The 12,420-nt window shown below is 40.9% G+C and overlaps 1 protein-coding gene across 1 annotated transcript in view; it reads left to right on the top strand.

Annotated features, from left to right (window-relative positions):
- Nucleotides 1-1,562: 1,562 nt before the first annotated feature.
- The window catches only part of ppp1r13b (protein phosphatase 1 regulatory subunit 13B), a 68,723-nt gene continuing 57,865 nt past the window's right edge, over nucleotides 1,563-12,420 (top strand). Inside the window, exon 1 of the mRNA XM_004917181.4 lies at nucleotides 1,563-1,984. Coding sequence (XP_004917238.3) covers nucleotides 1,976-1,984 — 9 coding nt within the window. The 5' untranslated portion in view covers nucleotides 1,563-1,975. The remainder of the gene's footprint in view (nucleotides 1,985-12,420) is intronic.

The raw sequence follows: 12,420 nt of genomic DNA, 5'->3' as shown, positions 1-12,420 counted from the left end.
CCGACTATAGCTGCCGATATCGGTCCCATGGACCGATTCGGCAGCTAATCGGCCCGTGTATGGTAAGAACAGAGCGGCCTGGCCGACCGATATCTCGATCGGCCAGGTTAGAAAATCCGGTCGGATTGGGGACCGCATCGGCTTGTTGATGCGGTCCCCGAACCGACTGCCCCATGGCCGCAAATGTAATCTGATCGTTTGGCCCCAGGGCAAAACGATCGGTTTATTTTTTTTTCAAGCCACTTGCTACCTGATATCGCCCACCCGTAGGTGGGGATATCGGGTGAAGATCCGCTCGCTTGGTGACATCGCCAAGCGAGCGGATCTTATAGTGTATGGGGACCTTAAGTTCCAATGGGTCGGGGACTGATTAATGATAAACAATGGACAATGATAAATCTCTTTAAAGAGTTGGGTAAATATCAAACAGCAGCATGTCTACTTATGTCATACTTAAAATGGTAAAGGTCTATAGTTGGATTGTGGATGCAGTTTTGGCTTTATTGGGCCATATTTTGTGTGTAGCATAATTGGGGGGTGGCATTTTATTTGTTGGCAGAACCCACCACCCATAAAAGCCCAAGTGACCAGTGTGCTAGTAATTGGGGCCCCTGAGTGACTGGCCCTCCTAACTTGGGCAGGGCCGGATTTGTAAGCCGGGCGCCCCAAGGCCGCCCCCTGTCCGTGATCGCGCATGCGTGGGTCTTTACATTCGCCGCCCTAGGCCCCGGCTTTTGTGGCCTTTCCACAAATCTGGGCCTGAGCATGGGGCCCTACGAGTATCAATAGAAACCTGATTATATGGATTGGATAGATGTGTCTTTACTGAGCACAAAATATTCAAACATTATTAATATAGGAGGACCACGCATGCAGTGATGGAGAGCCATAGGCAATAAATATGCTGTTTCAAGTACAAAGGTTACAAAGATGCTGTTACAAGTAGAACTGAATTGCTTAAAAGTCACCTGAAAACTGAGAAACTGAAAGAGACACGACATTCTTAAATATCATTATCATTTGTATGAACCTATTCTGCAGTGCTGAACAATGGCTTGGTGTATACATTAAATATATACATATATTGACCAACACAAGAGGTACAGAGGTTATCAGTCTTCCCTATCATTAACATTGGCATCAAGCCCCATTTATACTTGCCAGGCCTTTGCAATACTGGGCAGGAAGGAACCAACAGTAAAGATGCGCTTAGTAATGATTTACAAACTACTATAGGCATGGGAGTGCGATGTGTCCCGCTGATATGCAGGATAGAGACAGGAATGAGACACAAGCAGGTACAAGCACAGCGTACTCCCCACAACTGTTTTTTACAGAACATTCGTTGTTTCCTGTCGCCCAGACGGTGACAATAGACAGGAATGCATTTCCCTCTGTCACTAAAGCCCCATGACCCTAACTCACGGCGAGCACATCGGCACCGTACATACACCTGAGAGGTCGCTTGGCAGGAGGGCAAGGACCTTCATGTGGCCACACCCCCTCCCTGCATTCCTAGCATGCCACAGAGTGACGTCACATATGACTGACAGTCATTCTCGTCTGAGCCGCGGAGGTGAGCGAGGTGCAGAGTTGGCCCGGGAGCTATCGTTCATTTGACTGACTGCAGTGTTTATTAGGACTTCGGTTTTACCTGAGCTCCGCCCATAGGTCCGCCTCTTTGGGGGGCGTATAGCTTTCCTCCTAAATCCCACCGCGTCCATCTCCTAACCTGTGGCGGCGCTTCTACCTATCTGCCTGCCGCTAGTCAGGAAGGAAGGAAGGGAGGGAGGGAGCAGCAGCAATAGCAGCAGCAGCAGGAGGAGGAGAAGAGGCCTGGCCCGAGGATTCGCAGCCATTTCGCGGCCGAACACATCCTCCTGGAGCGGAGTGCGGTTCTGTGAGGGAGGGAGCAGCCCACACACAGGGCCCCCTCACTTGTCACCCGGATCGGGCCCCATTCGCTGCTGCGGAGATGATGCCGGTAAGACATGAAATGGCTGGCAGGTTGTGCGAGTGGCACTGCATGTATGGGGGTGTGCATGAGAGGCACATTACAGGCACATTACAGGCACATTACAGGCACACAGCCATAGGGAAGCGCACTCACTGCCTCCCCAATACGAGACGGACACACATGTTGGAGCCCCAGCACCCATCAGAGGGTTTTAGGGTGTTGCTTGTTGTTACAGGTTGATCATCATTGCTATATTCTTTTATGGTATCCCCCATATTACCTATCTATAATATGTATCTAGTGGCAATTCCTGATTCATTCCAATTAAGACGGTAGATCTTGTCTATAGCATGTCTGTCATTTCTGATTCATACATGTGGGATTGTAGGTATCCCTGCGATGCGCTTATGTAGGGTGCTGTGTGTTCCGGTACAGTGCTGTATGGGTGCCTGTGGCTGCAGCTAGAGGGACACTTTCCCTGGGAGCTCTGCAGTGGTTTCAGCCCAGTCCTTTTCCTGCTAAGGGCACTGCAGTGTCAAGCAGATGGTGTCAGCAACCTTTTCCTGTCATTCTTTTGCTTCCTTAACCTTCTATTGGAACACAGGATTAACATTTAAGGGAACCAGTAAGGATGTTTTTTTTTTAAGTCTTATGGGTGGGAAGGGCTAGCAGCAGTGTTCTTAGCTGTTCAGTCCTGTGGGGTGCAATGGTTTGGTAAAATGACAGCCAAGAAATGAAAAGTAGTGGATTAAATATTATATAGCTGATTGATAGGCAGAAATCTCCATGCTTTATTACATTTTATCTTTTTCTGATCACTACTCACTGAATGTTGCAATCAGCCATATATTTTACTCACACCGCAGGCTTTGATCTGATCTGCACAGAGTCAATTGGTCTGACATGTTTGATCTGAACACTACCCAGGTATTTCTGTGATGGCCTCATGGGTCTATTCACACTGTGTAATCTTACTGCAAGTGTCTTGTTTAATCAGCTTGCTATTTGGTTACTCATTCATTTCTATTCAGTCATGGAAGGGGAAGGAAGCTGGATGCTATAGAGTCACATACAAATTACATAAGGCATTTGATTTTATGGGGTGGGGGTCCAATTACAACAGAAGTAGCTTTTGGCAAATGCTAAACGCTGCTGTGTGGCCTCAGCCTAAAGCAACACGTATATTGCTAAACAGATCTATAACAGTACTTTTGATTCTACTTGTATCCTGTGATCTTTTCCCAGTACTTGTGTGGCCAGGCCTTGACCGGTAATCAGTTGGTTCTGGCCAATGACAATGTAAGATTCAATAGATCTGCTGTTTGGGCATTTGTGTACTTAAAATGCCAGTACATAATTTGAATCCCAGTCCAGACCTGTGTGTGGCTCTGGTTTTACTTTGCAGTCCATGTTTATACTGTAGTCAACTTTTATAACTGCACCTAAATGTACAAGGGGCATTATTAAATGCATTCATTTTAATAGATGTGTGTCAGCATTTACCTAATGCTTGGGTCTCTGCTGGCATTTTCATGAAGGTGTTGCTGTTAAGTTTGTATTAAAAATAGAAGTCTGATATGGTCCAATACAGATTAGTTGAGAGTATGGTTTGCTCATGCCTGGAAGAAATGTGTCATTTGTACTACAGATAACACACATTAGGCTAAACAGAAATAATTAGGCACAAGCTATTCCTGACCCAGACTGATTATATTTTTAGTCACTTTAATCACATGTTTCTGTATTGTTATTAAGATCTAAGTCACCAAGGGAGACTTATGATTAGTACTTAATAAGACAAATTGTTGCAAATGTCTCATTTTGTCTCCCAGCAAAGCCAGGTCAAGACATTCAAATCTTGATGAGATGGATGGGACATTTTGATTGCTATGGTCTTCTGTTGAGGGCCTCTCCATTTTATCTACCAGTGCCTCACTAAAACCAGTGCCTCACTAAAACCAGTGCCTGTTTGCCAGGGGAATTTGGACCCAGGCAACTAGATAGCTTAAAAACAAATAGTCAGTAGACAACACAGGCCCTCTGGCTTCTGCCCACCTGTCTTCAAAGCCTATTTACCAGGATGGTAACATACTCAATGTAATCAGGAGAGGTCTGTGGTACTTGACTTATGATTGAATAGATTGAGCAGCCATGGAAAATATTATATTAATTGCGTTTTCTTTCCTTTCTCTCTTCTCCATAAGACTCCCATGCTTTTGACTGTCATATGATTTCTCTTTTTCCCACTAATTGTATAGAATAATTTGAAGCCAGGCCTTTTGTAATTTTTGTTAGCTCTACAGGCTGCATGCTTGGTGGCCTGCTGAGTTATGGTATTTTGTATTGCTTCCTTTCCTCCTTTATAATCTGTATGATATTGAAAAACAAAGACACGTTTTGAAAAAAGAATACAATCTGTGTGAAGTTTTGTTGTGATGGTGTTTTTTTTTTCTTATGAGCAGACCTGGAAAGGTTTTATATGTGGCAGCTTGAGCCACAAATAATATGTATTTATCTATGCATTGCTGTTTTAGTGGTGTTGATTAGGAGGACAGGCCATTCCCAAAAGGTGGTGCCAAAGATGTAACGGATTGTGGCAGTATTTTATTATTAATTGATATTTGTACAAAGCAGATAGTATTGAAAGAATAGACGATTCTAGATCACTAGTCTCAGACCTTGTCTATTATATACTCTGTGCACTTTGGATAATGTATAATTCATGTAACTCAACTAAGGCTTGTACCTTTGCTGTCACATTATTCAGTGATTTATTTTTAACGACATTCTTTTATCATATATAATAATTCAGCTAATTTAGAAAGTATGTTACTCAACCTGATATTTTATTGCTATTAATAAACACTAACATTTATCCCAGTTCTGAAACAGTCGTCCAGTTGCAGTTCTTGATATGCAGGTGTTTCATGCTAAATACATGTCCTGCACATATTTGAATGGTAAAAGTTAAAACTCCATCTTTGCTAATAACCTATTTTGTTTTATGTAAAGGAGTACTTAAAGTGATAATTACACGAAAACATTACTTTTCAAATTATGAATCTACATAAAAAGTTACCTATAGGTCATGTTGATCTTTTTTCACTGTTAGGGTTGGTTTTCTATGTAATCGTTGCTTGAAGTTCCTACACCTGACTGTTTTGCCAACCTGACTGTCCCTTCTCAGCCTGTCAGTTATAGATTCTAATGCTAACGGCCTACTGCTGCACAAATATGGCAGCCCCCTCACAGAGGAACATGGGGGATCAGATAAGGAATGGAAAAGCATCAGGAAATACTTTTTTGGCAAAATGATAAAGCTCATGCAAAGACAATGTTACAATAGATGTATAAAAGGTTTCATTTCTGGTGTCAGTATCTCTTTAAGGAACCAGTTTAGTTATGGGCAGAAAGGGCATTTGTCTGTGCCACCCATCAAATGGCAGTTGTATTAAAAGGTGTTAGAGCTGTGCCATCCCACCGGCTAGAATGTAAATCACTGGTGGGATGGCATACGCAGTGCAGCAATTTGCCGAAGTTGCCTTGAGAGGAAACTTCGGCGATTTCAGCATCGCGTATGCCAGCCCACTGGCAATTTACATTCTAGCAGGTGGGATGGCATTTCGGGGAGATTAGTCGCCCGTAACAAGGGAGATTTGTCACGGGGCGACTATTATCCCCGTCTGTCACAGCCATTAAGCTTGCCACTGGTCTAATCACTTGAGCAACCAATAAATTAATGGTCACCTTTTTTAAAGTAAGCATCATATTAGTTGATTAGGATTGAAAAAAGACCAAAGTTCAAAACTTCCAAGTTAACCCAGCACACTCAGACTTATACTTACCTATCTATACATTCACATACATAAACCATATATACCAACATGAATGCTAGCTGTAGATTTTAGTATCACAATAGCCTTAGATACTATGCTTGTTTAAGAATTCATCCAAACCCCTCTTAAAGGCATTAACAGAATTTGCTATCACAACCTCACTGCCCTCACCATGAAAACCCCCTACGCTGCTTCTTCATGGTTAGGGCAGTGAGGTTGTGGAATGCTCTTCCTAGTGATATTGTGATGGCAGATTCTGTTAATGCCTTTAAGAGGGGTTTGGTTGAGTCCTTGAACAAGCAGAATATCCAAAGCTATTGTGATACTAAAATCTACAGTTACAACCTACTGGTTGCAGTGGGTTTCTGCTGTAAGGCAAACTGAATCTTTTATTACACAAGGGGTTTAGCCTGCTTAACTGAAGGTTTCCCCAGGAATGGCAGACCCCTTATTTTAATTAGTGGAAAGAACTCAACATCATAACAATTTCATCTCTTTGTGGAGTGTAGATGGGAAGGGGTCTGTGGAAAGTCTGCGCTTTCATTATCAGTATTTGACCTACACAGGTTTTCGGATCAGTGTCAGATCAGTATTAGACCTTAGCAGGATTTCTGAACGACAGTGGCTCTTCAAACCTTACACTTAAATGTTACTGATTTACTGTATCCTGTTAGTAAGGGGGCACTTAAGGTGCCAGTAATGATGTTGTGCCAGGTGTGTAGCAGCTGGTTCTTTAGCAGTAATCACTGTGTGCATGTGCTGCTTGGGCGTGAGCCCAGTTTTGCTTGTCTGATTACTTGATGCAAAAAAATCAGGTAAAGCTGGCCATACACGCACCGATAATATTGTACGAAACCTCGTTTCGTACGATATTCGGTGCGTGCATGGCATGTTGGCGAGTCCGCTGCTGATATCGGTCGACTCGCCGATCGGACCGGTTAAAAGATTTTGATCAAGCGCCATAGAAGGCGCCTGACCAAAATCTGCCTTCAGCGCTGAATCGGCAGAAGGAGGTAGAAATCCTATTGTTTCTACCTCCTTATCTGCTGTTTCAGCCCTGAACGGTGTGTGGCGGATCTGACATTGGTCGCACGAAAGATCGTCCGATCGCCACGTGTGTGGCCACCTTAAGAAGCCCCGAAAAGAAGATCAATATTCGTCCTGATAAAACTGATAGGAGAATAGCCATGTGACTGTGTCCTCATTTAAAAAAGAAAGTCATTACATAAAGTCTTGATTTTTGTAACTATTGATTACTTTATTCATTAATTTGGCCTTTCTATCGTTGGTCTGTCTCCTTTAAATCAATCCTAAACATCTGTGGCAGAGCAGTCTTTCTAATATCTTTGTCAACTTGTAACTATATAAAAGAAACAAATCAACTTAGTAACACTAATATGAATATATTTTATAGGTTATGATGTATATGTACTGTAATTTAGAGCAATCCATTACAGCAGGTAATATTCTTGCTATGTTTAGTTGTAGACCTCCCTCCCCCCAGTCACACAGCACTCTGGGGATTTTGCCTTTTTCTTGCCCGTGTCATTTTCACTTTGCAGAAAGCTTACAGGAGAAATGTCGCCAGGCAAGTGATTGGAGGAAGAGCTGCTGGGTCTACTCAGCCAAGAGGTTGTGACCAACCAGAACCTGGAATTATCTCTTATACATGTATACAACCTTTGAATCCTACTTGAGGCTATATACATGTTTAGCCTGAGGGTGAATCCACACGGAGATACTAGTAGAAGCTACTTGTAGTGGCTACTAAACTAGACAATGCTGATCATTTACTGATAATTGTCTGTGTCTTTTAGCAGAGGCAATTCTCAGTATTACCTATGGCGGGTATTTCCTGGCATTTAGTAGCCATGAAAAAGTAGCTGCAACTAGTAGCTCTGTGTGTCTTCACCCTGAGATCCAAGCTGAGCACATTATGCTTTTAATTTTGTTAGCTGGAGGAAATATTGATATTAATGGAACAGTCCCAGTGTGATTTCAAAACTGAGTAGTGGACAAACCTGTGTGTTGCCCTTTCACCCTAACATTAACACAAGGCTGCTAGCCCTCACCTGCAATCTGACAGCTAAGGGGCCAAAAACATGGTGTATTTTGGGAACAACCTATGTTGAAACAAATGGGAATGTATACACAGTAAATGGTGCCAAATGCATTTTATACAATGGCCCAGTTGTTAAAATGCGGCATCTAATTTCAACACAATAGGTCTGACAATGAAAGATTGTTGCTATTAATAATATTATCACCCCTTAAATAAAGCAGATATAATTTGTAACAGGCTACAGGAAATTGTTAGTGACTGTGATCAGTACTTGGCAGCCATTAGAAATGAAACATTACTACAAATAAAGCATCAGCTCCACATTTTTTATTCTTTATTTCCTCCTCTCACCCTTCAAACTCTTTATTCTCCTAGTCTCTTTTCTCTGCATACTATAATCTGTTCTCTAATCTATTAAGCTTCCTCGTACCCATACAGAAACAGAGAATCACCATGAAATAGGCTAAATAGTTAGAAGCAAGAGAGCCCACTGACACATGGGCCCACCGGGAGTTTTCCTGGTATCCCGGTGGGCCAGCCCGACAGTGCATTTTCCCCACACCGCAGCACTGTCCATACTGAATAACTTGTGTCTAAAACAGTCTAAATGCACTCATATTGCAACTCGTCCCCTCCTGCATAGTTTTTTGTTTTGTTTAAAGTTACTTAACTACTGTATCTAAGGCTTTTAGTTATTTTTTAAGTACTACTGGATTTGAGTAGTGCTTGTTACGATATAAAACTAGGGTAACTGTGTACACACCTCTGTTAATACTTTATTTCCATTGCCCCAAACTAAAGGCAAAGTGCTTTATGTATTAAAGGGCTTTTCTTGAATTTTGCCCTGAAGCTTCTGTGAACAAGCGGGTAACAATAATTAGAGCCGGGAGTGTGCAGTCACTTGACAGCCCAGATCAGTCATATGCTTTGTGCCTGTGACAACTCCTGTCAGATTTGACGGCTTGGTTTGTACTGCTCTTTGCTGCTCTGCAAGTTTTTCTTGTGTTTTTTGATTCAAAGAGCAAAACCTTGTAAGTTACCAGCATTCATCTGTTTCACAAAAGTACTGATGTCGACAACCAAAAAGAGTTTTAATTAGTTTTGACTCTTACGTGCCCCCTGTGCCGCCGTGCCGATTAGGTTAGATATTAATTGCTGCCAAATCTCATACCGGATTAATTTTTTTTACAATAAAATTGTAGGAAATTCTACATTGTGTTTGAAAAAATGTCTTGGCTTTTAACGTTTCTATAACAACCAGGTGTTGTGGAGACTTGGTGGTAAAAACATAATGCAGTATAAGATAAATATCTGTGTGAACCAAAACCTATAATTGGATATTTTAGGAATACTGCAGAAAAATGGGCACTAAAACATCTACAATTTATTGTAATATTTGTGAATTTAATATCTGCCATTATAAATATTTTGCAATGGGTGTAAATGAGCATTTTCCATCGTTACAGGCCAACGGAGTTTCAGTATGACTGACTGTATACTGTTGATTTTACTGTTCTGATTGGTCAGCCCATGGGCCAGTTGTACAGTGCTGCATGCATCAGTAGCGCTATATATAACTAAAAATATACAATTGATTGGTCACATGAGTAATGTGAGGAGGGTGAAACCCCTGCCTTGAAACCATTATTTTTGTTATCATTCAATAAAATGTTTGCATGTCTTGCTGATGATGGTCTGTCAAGAGACCCGCACATGGTGCAATGATCAGGATCTAGTGTGGGCCAGCTTTAGAAATTGCCTGTCTGTTAAGCATTACTTGTCACACGACAATTTTTTCTTTTTTATTGTTAAAAATGTATTAATTTGCAATGTCTCAAGTTCTCTTACCACCCCTTGCCATTACCAGCATAGCCTTACACAAAAGACTATATTTCTGCTTTTGGGACAATCTCCACTCCATTGTGCTCAGGCTGATGCTGCAATGTGTAGTGTTTAGGTATTAATTGATTTTGAAAATTTTTGGGAGATTTGTTGTCCATGGTAGCACAGATTTACGCCGAGTGTGCCATTGCTCTTGTGTGACAATATCTTTCCATGTATGTCCAGCTAGTATATCTAGCTAAGCTATTTCTTTCCACCAGAATATACAATCCATTTTCCAACATACATTAAACTCCTTTGTCTTCACTTATGATTGCCAAACGAAAAAAAATCACACATCTGTGCATTTCATTACCAGTGTTTCCTGTGCGTTACTCTGCTATCTAAAGCATTCAACAAAGTAGAACAACCCAAATTGTACTGGCTAAGGTTTGTGACGTGTACAGGTATGGGGATCTGGAAAACCTGTTATCCAGAATTACAGGAAGGCCATCTTCCATAGGTTTGTATGACATGATCGTTGTCTTGGGAGTTATGATATTTAGTATTTATGGTGCTCATTACAATGCAAAGTTCAAACACCTGCTGCATTCTATAGAAGCTGTATGGTGATTCAAATAATGCAAAATGTTTTCTCTTCTTTTAATATATGCTTATTTGTATAGTTATTTGTGTACACCTCCAAAATTGAGTTTACTGCTCAACCAACCCCCAAAAGACTGCTGATTTATGTCACGTGTAGCCATTGAAGCTGTGGTTCACTGCCTGTTCTGACTTGTGACTGTGAAACAGAACCTAGGCTTTTTGTAGTGAGCACTGCTACACTCTAGAGCATAATGCAGATAAATAGAAAGTAGAAGGTTACTAATGCAATTCACCTCTATTATGTCCAACAGCTCTGTAAGTCAGTGATAACTGAGCCTCAAAGCTGCAGTTGCCACTAAACATTGCCACGTGACAAAGCCTGCTCTGATCTCAGCACAGCTATAAATTCCCATTTGTCCATTGTTCTGCTTTTAACTTGTCATATGGGCAAATATTGTTGCACATGCTGTGTCATGTGCAGATTACTAGGTATTTTTAAGGCTGTATATACGATATGCAAAGCCTTCTATTAACCCGCCATCCCTTTAAAATGTTTCTTGTGGTGCCTGTATATGCTTTGGTTATCGCCTATATGGGCAAAAGTTATTGGTGCGTTTGTGCCATGGAACATTATTAATTAATGCAATCTGAGTCAGTCTGATGGAACCGACTTCATTCAAAAATTTGCCAAAATAAACTATACACATGTCTGTACCCTTCAGAAATATTGTGCAACAAAAGATAGAAAAATCTAACTGTTAACAATCAAGTTTGTTCAGCACGAGTATGGGATCCATTATCCGGAAAGCCCAAAAATTATGCAAAACCCAAGGCCCCAAGCACTGGGCAATAAGTCCCAAAACTGTATAATGTAAAACTCCCTTTTAACTTTGGTATTTGTGATTTTAAAAATATTTTATACTGAAAAAAGAAAGAAAATATATATATAATATATTGGGGCTAACATATTATCAGAATAGAAAGGTGTATATGGAATATATACCTTTACTTTTGTCACAGTGGCTGGTTTGGTACTGTGCATTTCATTATTTAGTATTCCAAAGAAAACCTACATGTGTGTGTGACACAAAAATGCCCAAAAAACAAAGCAGACAAAATTGCTAGTATGTCAGTTTTATTGCCATGAAAGCACTTTCTCCCTAGACAATTGATGTTGTTCAACTGTTGCGAGATAAATGACCTTCTGTTATTGAATGAGAACAGTCACACATCTCAGAGGTCACCAGGTTAAAAAGGCATCTCAATTAATTCTAGGTAAATTGGTACAAAATAAATTGTCATAAACTAACGAACGCACTTACCTTCAAGCAAGTAAATCTTTTTGGATTCCAGATCCAGAAAGAAATTGCATAGAATGCTTTTTCAAAAACCTTTTAAGATCCTTGACCTTGCTTCATCTCTAGTATTTAGGTTTTTGTGTTCTGAAAATTTCACTTAACCTGGCCATGGATGCACTGATATTATTGTATGAAACAAGGTTTCGATTGATATTTGGTGCATGTATGGTGGATTGATGAGGCTACTGATATCGCAGAAGCCTTGGATATCAGTTGTCTTGTCGATTGGGCAGGACAAAAGATTTTGAAGGCGCCCAAGCAAAGGCATGCGTTTAGGGCTGAATCGTAGAATTCCTATTGTTTCTACCTCCATATCTAACGATTCAGCCCTGAACATTAGTGGAGGGTACAAACAATATTTCCTGTAACCAATGGCTGCAAGAATTGTGTATGGCTACCTCTAGGCCTCCTGCAGATCTACATTTGTATGCAGGTTCATTTATGATGGCATAACTTTTCCTATAGGCACAGAGATCTGCTTATTCGGTGAGGTCAAAGTGTATGGGCAGCTTTATCCCTTCCATATTATTCTGTTTACTACAAATCCAGATGCTTGTGGGTTCTACTTTTGTCCTTATCACTCTTCTGAGACTCATCTCTCTCTCTCTCCAATTTTATTTATTACTTTGGGCATTGGTTAGTAACTTTGCTTTAAAATACTCATTATTTTGCCAACATTATTGACACAATAGGGAATTCGATTACTCATTCATTCTTCACTTCCTCCTGTTTCTCTAGGGACATCCGTTCCCCATTAAGATATTTTTTTTGGCCTTAGCT

Source organism: Xenopus tropicalis, chromosome 8 (genome assembly GCF_000004195.4).
Source record: "Xenopus tropicalis strain Nigerian chromosome 8, UCB_Xtro_10.0, whole genome shotgun sequence".
Lineage (NCBI taxonomy): Eukaryota > Metazoa > Chordata > Amphibia > Anura > Pipidae > Xenopus > Xenopus tropicalis.
Note: the sequence above shows the minus strand (reverse complement) of the source record. Positions and strands in the feature narration are given on the sequence as shown.